This window comes from Patella vulgata, chromosome 1, assembly GCF_932274485.2.
Source record: "Patella vulgata chromosome 1, xgPatVulg1.2, whole genome shotgun sequence".
NCBI lineage: Eukaryota > Metazoa > Mollusca > Gastropoda > Patellidae > Patella > Patella vulgata.
The window spans coordinates 76,928,014-76,945,371 of record NC_065879.2 but is presented as its reverse complement, the minus strand read 5'-3'; the positions used below and the strand labels follow the sequence as shown (position 1 = coordinate 76,945,371).

General features: G+C 34.8%; 1 protein-coding gene across 1 annotated transcript; it reads right to left on the bottom strand.

The window, feature by feature from the left end:
* Positions 1–7,245: 7,245 nt before the first annotated feature.
* On the bottom strand, positions 7,246–16,174 carry LOC126830066 (zinc finger protein 239). Its single transcript, XM_050560285.2, has 3 exons — positions 16,054–16,174; positions 10,430–10,524; positions 7,246–9,530 (listed from the first exon to the last, which is right to left on the bottom strand). Exons 2-3 carry the CDS (start codon positions 10,460–10,462, stop codon positions 8,535–8,537), a joined length of 1,029 nt encoding a protein of 342 aa, XP_050416242.2. The 5' UTR covers positions 10,463–10,524; positions 16,054–16,174; the 3' UTR covers positions 7,246–8,534.
* Between the last annotated feature and the right edge of the window lie 1,184 nt (positions 16,175–17,358).

The following is a 17,358-nucleotide window of genomic DNA, read 5'->3' as shown; positions in this document are numbered from 1 at the left end:
ATTATTGTTGACGATTTTGAATAGCAGTGAAATTAAGCTTCTTGGTTATTACAGCAGATTTAGAAATTACGTTCGTTTCATTTTTTAAATCGCTTTATCATTAACTGTACCGTTAAGAGCGGCATCTTTTGGTTTAGTACAAATTATATCTCTGAATCACTCGGGTTAGACAGGAACATGATACTAGCAGTAGTTTCATTTTACTTTTACAAGGTTCTTAAAACGATTGTTGAGCACCTAACGTGCTTATTTCTAAATTCAATTTCTTGTTCTAGCTTTCTGTTATGTTTCGTAAAATAGTAGTCTTGATTATCCTGACCTGTCAATCAGACGTATAATGGTCGATAGACTGGTTAAGCGAGACTAATTTCAAAACAAGGGCACGTAACCTATCTTTTACTCAAAAGTGTCTGGATGTTATGGACGACACTTGGAACCAGTTTTCAGTCTATTATTTATAGATGATTAATGGTCATAGCTTATTAAGTACAACATGATCGTTTATTTAGTGACTATAATTGTGTGAAAGTGATTTGAGGCTTGGCATATATATAAATATTGTGGCGTAATTGTCGAGATATATGGAGATATTAATGGTGGGTCACCCTACCATATGGTGGAACAATTTACCCCACTTTCCAGACAAACTATGCCATCTGATGCCATTTGACCAAACAATGTTGGGTCCCACCATTTTAGTCTGGATAATTATTGATTGTTTATGATGAACAACTTCTTAAACGGTGTAATGGAACCAATTTTGACAGCAAATAATGGATACTTTGGAATCAAGAACGAGCCACTCACATCAACATAATGTTCCCAGTCAGGCGCCCACTCACCAAATTGAGCACACAGTGGCGACACCAAACGACTTTACAATGATGATTGCCGGGTAGAAATGTCACATTTTTAAATTTGTTCTATGTTCATGCTAAACATGTAAAGCGTGAATTAAGAAGACATTTTTCGTTTTCATAATAGAAATTAGATGAAATAGATTTAAAATTTATGTTGAACAAATAAAGAAATTTGATTATACATTGTCTTGATTTAGAAATTACATGAATAGGAGTTAGAAATAAGAAGTAGCACGACATTAACAAATTTAGAATTTTGAATCTAATATACATACACCGCCATACGACCATAATGCAAGTACTAAACAATGTAACAGCTTATGAGTGCACGTTCACGAACATTATCATGGCCCTATATCACGGCAACTTAGACACTCTATAAATTGATCATTGTGTTACAAAAATAGTGTTTGGAAATGCTAACCGTCTTTGTCAGGGCTTTTTTCAAGGGGGTAAACCACTTAAATTGCATTACAATCTGAGTAAAATCTTTTGTTAATTGCATGTTGCATGTAGTGATCGGTGTCGTTCACAAGGCTTTTCTAGAACACCTGGTACAAAAATGTTGTAATTTTGTATTTTAAAGATGGGTTCTCAGAAAAGTATTTATCGGGTGGTTATTTCCAATAAAAGTATGGCAATTTTGGTATATATGGAAAGTAGAGATATCCAATCTTACTAGAAAAATTCTGGATTCCCCAAAAAACACTCACGGAGCGTATACAGGACAAAAATGTAAGGGTTCCCCTAATCGACAGCCCGACGATTAGGAATTTCTGCACGCGTGATGTCAAAGGTCACACGCGAACATTGAGCGCTTGATGTACAAGTTGATAAACTTTATGAAGAGTTAGACGTACAACACTTTCTGAGATAAAAATGACGGAAAAGGATGCGGATAGTGGATAATCCGAGAATTTAATTAGGATTTGATATTTGTAATAGATAGTAAGCGATTAAAGACAACATCGTCTTATGTATGCAATGAATTCTCCTCTGACACCCGAGAGAGATAAGTCACGTGACATATTTTTATAGCAGGGCATTCCTTGACAATTACAATGTTTGAGAAGGATTTGAAGCAAAATTATGACAAATTAATTAGTTTGAATGTTTTTAGTCCATATATACCATTAAATCACCCAGTTTGCACGCGGGAATGTATCTTAATAAACTTAATCAGAACAAAATAACACAAAACCAAACATATCATTTTAAATCATCAATTACAGGTACTATAAAATACTAGAACCATATGTATTAAACAAAATAACTATTATTATCAATATAGATTAACAATTACATATTATGTACTATAAAATACTAGAAGAATACATAATTATCATAGTGTACCATTACATGAATTAAAATAACTATTATTACCATTAGATGATATTTAATTACTATTAAATACTAGAACAATTATAAGAATTATTAAGTAATATTAATAACTAATAATAAAAATTACCATTACATGGCATAAAGTTATAGTCATTACATGTAGGTATACAATTACTACATGTATTGCTACAATTACTAAGTGTACTGCAACAATTACTACATGTGTTGCAACAATTGCTACATGTATAGCAGCAATTACTATATGTATTGCAACAATTGCTACATGTATTGCAACAACTACTACATGTATTGCAACAATTACTACATGTATTGCAATAATCGCTACATGTATTGCAGCAACTGTTACATGTACTGCAACAATTACTATATGTATTGCAACAATTGCTATACGTATTGCAACAATTGCTATACGTATTGCAACAACTGATACATGTATTGCAACAATTATTATACATGTATTGATTGCAACAATTGCCACATATATTACAACAATTACTACATGGACTTTTACCAAAAATGCGGAAAAACTTTTACTAGAAACAGCATAACTGTTAGGAGCCTACTAGAAAAGACAACATTTTTACGCTAATTTAGACGGACGGGATAATGAGTGTCAATTTTGTGAAATTAATTTGGGAGTACAGACCATAGGGTCTAGCTTGAACCTATCCTCACTTATCTCCCCAACCCCATTAATTTTTTCCTGAGAGCAGGTTAAATTGTGCACTTTGGTCTATGTTTATATTGACTTGTGAACATGACTGACCAACTTTCCAATTGTGTGTGACAGCTGTCTGGTTATCTAATTGTGTTCCAACAAAAAAACAGACTATCAGCTGGTATCTGAAGGAAATAATAATGATCTTCAATTTGTATATATACTTTAAACCCATTTGCAAGAAGGTGTCGTATACCTTGCAATATCTGAATAGGGTCCTTTAATTTGTATTTGATGGCTTTTTAGATTTCATTTTATGGCTTAAAACGTGATTTAATAAATCACTTTTTCACTAAAATATTTCTTCACAAATATCACATTTAAAGGGGAGATCTTTTGCATGGATTTTTCTGTGTTCCTGTAAAACTCCATCTTTAAAACTGCCTCCACAAACTGCACAAGTGTGGATCTTGACATGTCTTTGATAAAATCTGTATTTTGCATATGATTTATCACAGTAACAACAGGCAAAATGACAAGCTCCATTCAGTTCAACAGCTTTATGTGAAAATGGTATTTCTCTAGCAGAATGAACAGCCATATGTTTCAACGCTTCAGACTCTTCATTAAATGACTGACCACAATCATCACATTTGCTATAATAGGGTTTAGCCACATCTACATCATGCATATTCATGTGACGCTTCAGCCTATCAATTCGATTAAAAAGTTTACCGCAAATCTGACATTTATAGGGTTTTTCAGTTGCATGTGTTCGGTAGTGTTGATGCATATTTCCTTTATAGTTAAATGGCTTAGCACAAATAACACATTTACAGGCAGATTTTGTTTGATTTTCAGTGGGTTTATCTCCAGTCAGAATGGCTTTACATGCATGTTTATATAAATTAATTTTATAATTAAATGGCATACTGCAAATTTCACATTTATAACGTGGCTCACCAGTGTGAAGTTTTCTGTGTCGTTGTAGTTGTTTCCACACATAGAATGATTTACTACAAAAATGACAATTAAAAACTTTCTGCACAACTGGCTGGAACTTTTTTTGTGGGAGATCAGATGGAATGAAATTTAAAACAGTTTCGTTTGGTGTTGCATTGCAGTCATTGCACTGAATAAAATTTAAAACTGTTTCTTTTTGTGAAATATTTTCATGAAGTTCGTCTTTTATAGCATATATTTCACAATGATTAATCACAGGGTTTATTGATGCATCATTGCTTGGGCTAGAATTTAAAACTGTTTCCGTTTGTGAAATATTTTCTGCAGATTCATCATCTTCGGTAAGATGTATTTCAAAATGCTTGTATGATATAAAACTTTCACCACACATTCGACACTGGTACCATGTGTCTACTTCTTCAATTGTATCTTCCTTAAAATGTACATCAATATATCCATCTAAGTCGCCATCTTTGTCTTTTTCTTCCTGAACCAATATTGTCTCATGTTTAAGATGCACCAGGTTGTGTTTTTCTAAGTCACCATAATGTTGAAATATTTCATTACAAACAAGATACTGATGTAAAATTTGGACTTCTGGATTATTAGTTTCCTGTTAAATAAAAGATAAAAAAACAACAACATTGATTTAATCGTATGGTCGATGGGAACATCTAATACCTACTTGCAAAACCTTCATGCATCTCCAAATATTGCATTTTTAGATTGATGGACCCATTAGATTTAAAAGCCAGAGATCCCCAGCAGACTATTATTGAAATCAGACAAAATGAATTAATAAAATGAAAGCATATACAAAGAAAGAAGTTGGACACTATTCATATTAAATTGCATTGACATCGTATAAATAAAATATTCGGAAAAAAAGCTAAGGCGTATGCAAAAGAAGGAGTTGGACACTATTCATGATAAAATTGCATTGGCATGTTGTTATTTGTATTAGTGTATAAATAAAATATTAAAAATTCATGTAATACCGGTTTTTAAATTTGTGGGATGAAACGACCCCATATAAGTGGGATGAAAGGACCCATGTAAATTTGGGATGAAACAGCCCCAGATGAACCGGTAGTGGGATGAAACGACCTGCTCCCATGAAGACGGACAAACGTCATCCCGACCCGTGTGCTTACAGTTACAGATGTTTGTATGGAAATTTTGCCCCGACAGCGGATCATTTCAGGAATATTTCATAATTCAGATATCACTGCGCAGGGGCGGATCCAGGAATTTTTGCAGGGGGGGGGGGGGGTCATGTTCCTAAGGAAATGTATCTCCGGCCCGCATGGTCTCTATCGTCATTTTGGCGTATATACATACACATTGAGCTTTTTAAACAGAGAAATTCATCACCTCGTTTGACGTCAATTTTTATTATGAATTAATACAATGACATTGTGATTCAATTTCATGGATGCAAAGCATTAATTGTGATATCACATAATGTCTATATCATTATCTCGTGCTTTGAGTGCCCATCCTGTCCCAAATCTGACGATAAAGGATAAAGCACACCCGCAGCCGAGAAACCTTTCTCATAAAAAGTGTTGATTTACAAAAAAAATTATGTGGCTGAGCAGGGGGGGGGGGGGTCCCGGATCCGCCCCTGGATTGAGTGCCTTCTTTTACCTGCAGATCACTGCCATTATCATTCGGCAAACCTCGACAGATTCTACGCATGTAGGGTGCCGGAATCTGCTGAGGTTTGCCGAGTGTGCCATTATCGGCCATTTTCTTAAAAACCGTACGGTAGTTGTATCTCTGTCGACGACAAGGATTGTGACAACTCGATTAACTCACGATTTCCGCCATCGACATAGCGACATGCAAAGAGGGAAATTAAATGAAATGGAGTTTAACGTCCTACTGTTCTGCTCCGACTGGGCTAATGAAGACGTATAGAGAGAGGGGGTGGGTGCAAGAATGGGTAGACTACTCTCTAAACCAATATCATGCTAACACTATCAATGTAGGGATTTATAGCTGAAAGCTAAGACCCATTGCAGATTTTGTCATGGATAGGGTTATGGTTAGGACTCTCTCTAAACCCACAATCTCATCCATGTATACATCTTGTGGCCTATGACAAAATCTGCAATGGGACTTTGCTTTTATTTTTTGCCTGTCTTCATTAACCCAGTGCAAGCAGAATAGTAGGACGCTAATCCCCCCATTTCATTTTATTTTATCTTTGCCCCATGAAGGGTTATTTAAAGAAATGCTCATCAAAAGGGGATTTCCCTATGTTCAATCTATGCCATGTCAGTAACTGCCATTATCTGAAAAAGTGTTTTCAGAGAATGTAAATTCAAACTAGCAAATCAGTAATGATTGGCACAGGCTTTTTTTTTTATTCACACCAGTTTATGATCGAGTTTATTCAAAATACAAACATGAAGAATTTAATGCTTTGAGGCTGAAGGAGAAATACCTTATTGAGAAATTTAAACCCAAACGTAATAGGTTGCATGTTAATCCCGAGACTGATTAATTTCTGTGTTTTATTAAAGATAGGTTTCCAGGAAATGAAACATACGTCCACATACGGGTGATCAACAAGGGCTGTCACACATCTTTTCTTTTGTCAGTAATGAGGACCTTTACAACACATGAAAATCTGATTACCAGTAATAATAACCCATTAAGTAACCCACAAGATTTTTCAAAGTGATCAAGGGCCATAACTCTGGCAGTAATTATTGGAAATCAATAGGCCTCTTCATCTCATGTCCTTAAACACTGTGTATAAATTTAAAGTCAATCGGATATTAACTTAGACTCTAGACCGACAGGGGCGACAACAATTAAAATGTGCATTCTATAGGCGTTTTCTTACCAACATTTTTCAATAATTTACTTGCATTGGGGATCAATGGGTGAAATCTGGGAACTTGAACAAAACCAAAAACTTAAAAAGACTAACCTTACTCTTTACAAGACCATTTGTGTGATCCAGTGGGTGGTGGTTGGTTTATTTTTCAAAAGGAGTGCAGATGCCACCACAATTTAATTGATTGCGCAGTGATAAATATTTGGTTTCTTAGGAAGCTTTCCAATCATCAAAGGCACAATACATATAAATTAAGGCAAATTTTTTAAAGCAAAATGCGTCCGAAAACTGGATATTTTACAAGGGTCTTTCCTCCCATTACTGATTGCTACATGCATTGATAGAATTGTAAAAAAATTTAACTGCTTTGCATGGGGTATTGCATCTTCGAAAGAAGGCTTGATCTTGCCTTAACTAGGTACATCTTATGTGGGTACTGAAGTTACAAAATATGAGTTGTCAAAAGCGAATATGGTATTATTTAACTGTATCATTGCACAAGATATGAACCACCATATATACTTGTAAATAATTAACAAACTTCTGGGTTAAATGATTTATTAATGGTGTACCAATGACATATAGAAAAATATAGATTTAAAAAAAAACTAAGTGATCACCAACTATGTTAAAATATGACATATATTTTGCCTTAAACATACATTATGCAAGAGCTGAATCTGTCTATTGCAGGTCTTTCTTTAGGCTTAAAATGTTATCTAAATTATTAATTAGACATTAATTAACTTATCCAGACCTTAATCAACTCTAGATGGCGTCGCTAGCCTGTGATTTTAAGTGGACTGTGATCCGATTTACTGCATAACTTTCCTTCTCGATTAAACGATTAAATGGATAATCGAGACTATGCTGCTTAACTATTGACTTTAGTAATGATGACCGAGGCTAGGCAAAAATTTCATTCGCTTAGTTCTCGGTTCATAGTGGATCAATTTGAATGAAATTTTCAGCAAATTGCCTTTACGTTATCTAGTTTTTAATTATTATAGTGAGAACTTCCAACTCGTTATCGAATCTCCCATAATGTATCTTTAATAAACTCTATTTAAAGAGTAGAGTCTTAGCACCTTATACAGATGTAACTAACTAAAAAAAACCCAAAAAAACCCAAAAACTTAAATGTTTGTGTAAACAGAATATAAACAAATAATACATACATGTAGATGATTTATAATCAAAATAGAAATCAAATGGAATGAAGTGTAATATTACTAATGAAAACTGGCTAATGCCATTCAATGTGCAGTGGAGGTAAGTGAATTTTGAATTTCAGGTGTGAATGGACCTTTAATGTCATGCCAGTGATTTACACAGGCATTCTGCACACAGAGATCCATCTACATGTACTTCATACTTCGAGAATAGATCTCTGTCCTAGAAAAATATGATACTAAAAGAAAGAGAGATAAATGGGGTTTAACGTCTACTCAACATAAACTATGTCATTTAGGGACTAACATATGGGAGGAAACCGGAGGACCCAGAGAAAAGAGAAAACCCACGAGGTTGGACAAACGACTCTACTCCTGCTCACATTCAAGCGTGGAATTTAAACCACACCACTTGACTCAATGACAGACCATGTGATTTCACGCTTACTCGTTAAACCACTAGACCCCCAACAACCCATGCTACTAATAATAATAATAATAAGTCAATCTATTCTTCACAAAGAATTTTTCATACTTATTTATTACCTAACAATTGCCGATAAATTAACAATACATATTTTTAACATTTCTTCTGTAATTAGACTGATCATGTTTTATGTCAAGTTGTGATATTTAACAGCTAATGTAAAGTTTTGATTTTTAACAGTTTATGTTGCAGTGTGATTTTTAACAATATGTCTCTGTAGATTATATTTCCTGCTAAATGATTTACCACAAACATCACATTTATTAACATTCTCTCCAGTATGACCCTTCCTGTGTCGAATTAAGACACTTCTGTCACTAAATGCTGAACCACAAACTTCACATCTAAAAGGTTTTTCACCAGTATGACTTCTGATGTGTGACTGTAGAGTGTTACTCCTGCCAAACAACTTACCACAAATATCACATTTATATGGTTTGTCACCAGTGTGAGATATCATATGTGTGTGGAGATTAGTACTACGGTGAAATGACTTACCACAAATTTCACATTCGTGAGGTCTTTCACCAGTGTGAGTTCTCCTATGTAACTTTACATCATTACTCTGAGTAAATGCTCTACCACAAACATCACATTTATAAGGTTTTTCACCAGTATGATACCTTATATGGATCTTCAGACTACGAGTCTGATTAAATGATTTACCACAAACATCACATTTGAAAGGCTTTTCTCCGGTGTGAATCAGTAAGTGTCTCATTAATGAGGGTTTTGTATTAAATACTTTATTACACTCTCCACATTTGTAAGATTCTTGATTTGTGTGTCTTCTCATGTGTCGCCGTAGACTACTCCTTCGAGTAAATGACTTACTACAAACATGACATTTATGACACAAATTGTTTTCCATAGTGTCATTAACTATAGATAAGCATCCTATATTCAAAGAAGATTCCAAAGGTGTGACATCCATTAAATGTGTTTTACTATGTTTCTCTAGATCTGAATAAAAATTAAATTGTTCATCACACAATGTACATTGATGTATAGTTACAACATCATTACATGTAGTTTTTTCATCTTCGACATTACCATTGTTGTGGCAAGTTTTCTCTTGTGTAACATGGCATTTGATGTGGATTTCAAAGTCATCACATTGTTCAAAATGTTCATTACAATTTGTACACTGATAAAATGGTTTAACATCATTGGTTTCCTGTAAAATATAAGCAAATGAAATGGGGTTCAACATCCTACTGTTCTGCTCTGACTCGGCTAATGAAGATGGGCATACGCCATACAGTGTGCTATGAGCAAAATTTTGCCTGGGCAGTGGCACTATGGCCTACCCTTATATCAAATTGCAACTGCCAAGGGATATTTTACATACATGCCAATGTATACACAGGACCTCATTTTTTTTTGTCCCATCCGAACAACTAGACAGCTGTCCTTGTCAGGCCCTCCAACATACACCACTGACAAGGGGAAACCACGTCGGAAAATCATCAGTTTCCTGTATTGTTCAAAGATTCAGGATGGGGGGGGGCTGGCCAAATTGTTTAAAATGTGCGTGTTAGATCACTAGGTATGTCATTGAGTGTGTTGTGGTTTTGATTCCCTGCTTGTGTGTTTTTCACCGGGTCCTCTGGTTTCCTTCCACAGCTAAAGACCCTACGTGCAAGCGAATTATGGACATAAAATTGATCCATATATTAGTCCCGAAATGACCTCCATGTAGTTCATGTCGAGTGGACATTAAACCCCATTTCTTTCTCTAAACGGTTATATCATGTTAGTCCCGAAATGACCTAGTTTGCATAGAGTGGAAGTTAAACTCTCTCTCTCTCCCTCCCTCTTTCTCTCTCTCAAAGGTTAAATCTCCTTAAGTATATAAAGGCCATGACATCAGTAGATTCTGAACGACTAGACACTGTCCTTGCCAGACCTGCACCCCTGACACAGGGAGAAACCGGACTGGAAAATCCAGCGTAACTTTCTTGACCAACATTGGGATAAAACCTGAGACCTCCTGATTAGTGAGCCAGCACTTTAATTACATTAAAAATATGATTAAACAAAATCTATATAATGATTCAGAGATACTGTACGTACCGATGATTTCTTTACAAATAAGTTTGGTTTCATATTTTGTTCAGATAGATAAAGATTAGGTCAACGTCCTGGTACTAGTTTTCTTCTTACTCTATCTGTAATATCAACAAATATAACTATATGTATTAAACCAGCAACAATTTAGAAGTTGACCGATTGATGGAGAACAGGAAAAGGGTGTAACTACGAAAAGGAAGGTTGCGTAACGTGTGATATTAAAAAACCCAATGTGTCACACCAAATTTGAAAACAGATGTTAACCAGTGGCTGCCAGGCAGTATACGCCAACATTTTGCAAGAGATGGATAGACAACAAGCTAAAAAACAAACGCGATTTTTCGTACAATCATGGGCAATAATCCAGAAAGTTATGGTCTGAAATGCGCAAATATCAAAAGGGACTGAGATCTTTTAGATATAAAGATATGTTTTAAGTTTCATCAAAATCGGATAAAAATTGTGACCTCTAGAGGGTCCACAACCTTCGTAGCATACTTTTACACAATTTGCGTACAAAGTGCAGCCATTTTGTTGGGCAGTTTCATTTCGATTTTCCCGAAATTCGAATTCAACCTTTATTATGGTGGAATAGTGATATATTTAAACGGTTTTTAAAATTGGAAAAAAAAAATTGTGACCTCTAGAGAATCTGCATGCTAAAATTGCGATTTTTCAAACGATCAGGAGCCATAATCCAGGAAGTTACGGTGTAACGGTGATATATTCGAATGTTTTTTTTTTTAAATCGAATAATAATTGTGACCACAAGCTAAAAACATGATTTTTTGTACATTCAAGGGCCATAATTCAGGAAGATACAATCTGATACGCGTGAATATCAAAAGGAACCAAGATCTTTGGGGTATAAACATGTATTTCAACTTTCATCAAAATCGGATCAAAATTGTGACCTCTAGAGGGTCCACAACCTTGATTTACCAGATGTTTACACTATTTTCATATGAGGGGCAGCCATTTTGTCCAGCAGTTTTGGCCCGATTTTCACAACCAGAGGTCATAATTCAGGAAGTTACAATTCGAAATGAGCGAGTATTGAAAGGAACCAAGATCTTTGGGTTATAAACTTGCATTTCAAGTATCATCAAAATCGGATCAAAATTGTGGCCTCTAGAGGGTTCCACAACTTTGATATACCAGATGTTTACACTATTTGGGTATGAGGGGCGGCCATTTTGTCTGGCAATTTTGGTCAGATTTTCATAAAATTCAACCTCAGACAAACTTCAGTGTAACGGTGATATATTTGAACGTTTTTTTAAATCGGATAATAATTGTGACCTCTAGAGGGACACGCTAAATAAAAACGTGATTTTTCGTACAATCAGGGGCCATAATTCAGGAAGTTACGATTCGATATGCACGAAAATAGAAAGGAACCAAGATATTTGGGTTATAAACATGCATTTCAAATTTCATCAAAATCAGATAAAAATTGTAACCTCCAGAGGATCCACAACCCTGTTACACAATATTTTGACACTATTTGCGAGCGAGGGTTGTCCATTTTGTCCATCAGTTTCGGTCTGATTTTTACGAAATTCGAACTTAACCATCGTTAGGGTGTAATGGTGATATATTCAAACGATTTTGTAAATCGGATAAAAATTGTGACCTCTATGGGGTCCACAAGCTAAAAACGCGATTTTTCGTACAAACAGGGGTCATAATTCAGGAAGTTATGGTCCAATATGCGCGAATATCGAAAGGAACCGAGATCTCTGGGTTATAAACATGTATTTCAAGTTTCATCAAAATCAGATGAAAATTGTGACCTCCAGAGGCTCCACAACCCTGATAGTAGCTGATATGCAATATTTTGACACTATTTGCAAACGAGGGGCGGCCATTTTGACCGTCAGTTTCGGTCCGATTTTTACGAAATTCAACCTCAACCATTTTTAAGGTGTAACGGTGATATAATCACACGATTTTTTTATTCGGATAAAAATTGTGACCTCTATGGGGTCCACAAGCTAAAAAAGCGATTTTTTGTACAATCAGGGGCCATAATTCAGCAAGTTATGGTCCGATGTACGCGAATATCGAAAGGAACTGAGATCTGTGGGTTATAAACATACATTCAAGTTTAAACCAAATCGGATAAAAATTGTGACCTCTACAGTGTTCACAAGCTAAAAACATAATTTTTCGTACAATCAGGGGCCATAATCCATGAAGTGACAGTCTGATCCATGCCAATATCGAAAGGAACCAAGATCTTAGGGTGATAAACCTATATTTCAAGTTTCATTGAAATTGGATAAAAATTGTGACCTGTAGAGTTTTCACAAACAATTGTTGACAGACGGACGGACAGGGGCGACGACAATATACGTCCACAAAAGAATTATTCAAGACAATATTAAAATTTGAGCACGATCGTAGCACATCTAAAAAAAAAGAACAAATAATAATCACGCTGTAAAAAATAATTCTGTATAGAATGAACCTAGTCCAGTTATATATTTGCATTCAACAGTTGTTCTCTAAACCAAATACTGAATTAGAAATTGATAAAATGGACACAAATGTATCGTTCTTCATTCTTGGTTGCGACAGTGGAGATAAACTGACTGTCCTATTTGCATATTGCATACTATTTATAGTATTATTAGCTGGAATTTTTTTTAGTCGATTGCCTCAAGAACCAACATAGTACCGTGTTTTTTTTGTAGAGTATAGCATGCAGCGCAAAAGCAGACGACCTCGCATGTACTGTCCAGTCGGCTGTTGAATGTAAATAGGATAGACCATTTAAATCTTTTGTCATAACAGACCTGTAATTAATAGATAACATCTGTTTGGTTGTAAAATGCATAATAAACTTGCCCAAATTCTAGTTTGGGCCATGAACACGGATCAGTCATCCACTTGTTTTCCTCAATTGCATACGCCCATTATGGGTCTGGTAAACTTGTCGTATCTTTTCTACATCAAAGTTTTTGTAAATATCGTTTCTGGCGTCGGTTGGTAAACCTTACACGTATGTAGAAATGGCGATCGGTTTCATTTATGTAAAACAAGCTTACTGTACGAAGTTATTTTCACAAAAATATGGGTTTCAGTCTACGAATAAGGCCAGGGTCTGCACATGACTGAAAATGACATCAAAAGGGAAACCCGTAAAAGCTCCTATATATAGAACATGAAATATATTCAATTTTTGAAAAAAAAACAACCTATCGTAATTTCTAATTAATTACGTTTGGTCAAATATGTGAACAGTTCAAATTGAACAGCAGTTGTTTACACCTGCTTAGTCAATTCTATACGGTTTTTTTTTATTTTTGTATTTTGTGAATTACCGGTACTCAGTCAATGAGTCAATTACTGTCTGATTCATCGTAAATTTTAAACGGATTTCTTCGATTATGAACAAACTACTTAACTTTGGTTATTATAAACTTACCTGTGTGTTTGTAATGAACTCCCGTTCGATAAAATCCATTGCACAACTAATTATCACAACGATGAGAACAATTTCTCTCTTGAAAAATTTTAAAATTTACTTGTAATTTCGACAGAGTCGATGTCAACAATGTCTTCGTGACGTATTGGTCGAATCCAATATACCTGTTGCGGGGGTTGGTTAACATTGAAAGATAGTTTGACAGCGCGATCATTTTGATCGTATATGGGTTTGGGCAACGAAAAATATCAATTGAAGGCAATTACATAGGAGATTTATATGGAAACCATTGATCGCCAGTCTATCAAATTTTCTTCACAATTAAAATATCACTGATTGCACGGATACTCGTAAAAATAAAGTCATGAATAAACTATAAATATCCTATCTTCCTTATGTTATAAATAATTTAACAAGGATCATGAAGCTTACCTCCGAATTCTCTGAGTGTATTTTTAATTTTATACGCATTCTTTCGATCGAATAATAACCGCTTCAGTAACATCTTTAAGCGCGTTGCGGCAGCCCTCAGCGTGTCTATTGCCGTATTGGGTGCCCGGGTGGGTATATAATGCTACTAAGCCCGTATGACCCCGTAAGAAGCGGAACATTAATTCTCGATTCGACAGTTTTGACCGAAGTGTGATAAAGCCCGTAAAACGAATGTATAGTTGTGTTTGTGCGGCATGCGTGTTCAAAAGTAAATAATACCATCCGAGTCGCTAATCAAATAATTAGAACAAAATATTTCAAAAAGTAAAGCTATAAAATTTGCAGAGATTTTACTAGAATGTAAAAGACGGTAACTAAATACAGGAATGCGGGTAGTTATGTGTGCGAACGCTCAAACTCAATGCCAATTGTCGTAGGTATCCAGACCACTCGGACCAAAGACTACTTGGACTAAGACCAGTCGGACCAAAACAAGACCAGTCGGACCAATTAAATTATATTATAAGGCTAGACAATATGCTATTTATTTATTATTAAATCACAATACAAAGAAGCAAAAAATTCTTATACGGAATTCTTATATTTAGAGTTGTTTGGTTCAATTTTGTGTACGTAAATAAATCAACGATTAGTTTTAAAATTAATTAATAATGGTGCCAAAAAAAAATATCAATCTAATTTTTCTTTACTCTTGCAATGAGACTCGGTATGTCCAGACTTTTGACAGTTTCTACATATACGGGTATACTGTTCTTGTCTGATAGCCTAATTTTACTTTTTCCACATTCGCGGTATCCCCAGTGGTTTCATTCCGTTCTACCCCACTAACCCCTGGGTTACTATATATGGGGGGGGGGGGAGACACGTTTTCAAGTTATCCGCCCTTGATGCGTTAATATAAACAGCACATAATAATACGAAGACCGGACGTTTATATGCCCCTTTTTAAACGTGACTACAAGTGTGTTTCTCGATATTTTGCGATTTGGAATACAATTATCAATTTATTCAAACAACACGTTATTATTAGTTCGAGTAGTCATATTAAAACACACACAATTATCAATTTATTCAAATAACACTTTATTATTGGTTCGAGTAGTCATATTAAAATAAACACAATTATCAATTTATTAAAATAACACTTTATTATTGGTTCGAGTAATTATATTAAAACAAACGCAATTATCAATTTATTAAAACAACATTTTATTATTGGTCCGAGTCGTCTTTCTGTTGGGTCCGAATAGTCTTTTTGTATGGTCCGAGTAGTCTATTTGTTTGGGCTGAGTGGTCTATCACTTGGTCCGACTGGTCTTGAACCGAGTGATCTTTGGTCCGAGTGGTCATGGATTCTTGTCGTAATTGTACTTGAATTTCCTATGCTGTCACCCCTAATACGAAATGATATCTTCCGCAGAGTGACGTAACCATCTTCCATATTTGTATTTTTCTCTGGGAAAAGTTTGTGATATTTCAATTTTTCAAGAGAGAACTTGTTTTCATCGTTGTGATAATTAGTTGTGCAATGGATTTTATCGAACGGGAGTTCATTACAAACACACAGGTAAGTTTATAATAACCAACGTTAAGTAGTTTGTTCATAATCGAAGAAATCCGTTTAAAATTTACGATGAATCAGACAGTAGCCTCTAATTTCGGTCAATACAAAATGACACATCAAACCATAGAATACATAACTTATGCACTGATTTTAAAATGTTCAAATATTGAGTCTTACTTAAATATTGGATATTGGGTATTCTACATGTATATTTACAGACGTTGATCTATATGATGTATTTCGAAGACTTCCAATTGATGCATTGCAACGTTGAAATATTTACAACGAGAGCATATCCGGTGCTGTATAGTTGTATATAGATGTGTGGCGTGGACCAAGCAACACGAGTTACCCACAAACAAAAATTATTGTCGTGAAGTGTCATGAAGACGGACATACATCATATAGTGGACTTTGAGGGAAAATTTTGCCAGGGGGCGCTGAAAATAGAAACTGTGTATCGAGAAGTAAAGTACAAGGGGTGGGGATATGGGGACCAGCATAACACTCACATAAATATTACAAGTATTGCAACAAAAAGAGGACCAAAGTTACACATTAACACCAGTAAATATTACTAAAATCTGAGGGCCTTTATTTTCACACACGTTCAGTTCTGTTTACTGTATTCAGAGACCAGTTGAGCGTTTCAAGTTCACATGTTCAATATTTTAAAGTGTTCAGAGACCCATTATTGGGTGTTTCAAGTAAATATTAGTAGATCTGAGGACCACCAAACACTCAGTATAATAAAGTACTTTAAATAGAAAAAAAATAACAACACTTGTTAACTTCCAGGCAAGATTTAACTCATAACTTGAAGTTATCTTACAAATACGAAAATGATTGAATTTTCCTATCATATAGGCAAAGAATGACATAAGACATATATACAAAAAAGAAGTGTACAATATTGTTTATCTAGTTTACCTCCACATTTATAAAAATAAAAAATAAGTTTGGAATAAAAAAAAAGAAGTCTAAAAGAAACCCAATTTTCTAGTGACTCAACAAACAAAATTAACAGTAACCACGAAAATAAAATCAAAGCTTTGAATAACAAAGGAAACAGCACTTAAGTGTGAATTTATATCCATAGACATTAATATTAGTTTCATAAATTTGCATTTTACTTGTACCCAGTCACGACAGCATAAAATACCATGATTAGATTAAATCCCTTCGCTTTCTCTCTACCAACACCTAATAACTGTATTTTTCTTGTTATCATCACTGAATAATTTTTCAAGGTAACTCTCTCCATGACTTATGTGGATGTTTCTTTCTACCACCACCTGTAAATATTAGTAAGACAAAAATCTTTCCATCTAATCTAATTTTAATTCTAATCCTGTGTAAAACATCATTAAAAAAATAATCTCAATATGAATGACAGTGGTCTAAAAGAACAAAAACAAGAAACCCCAAGGAAACGATTCTAGTAAAATTGGTGTGTCACATCCAATTCTCTATTTTGAAGTT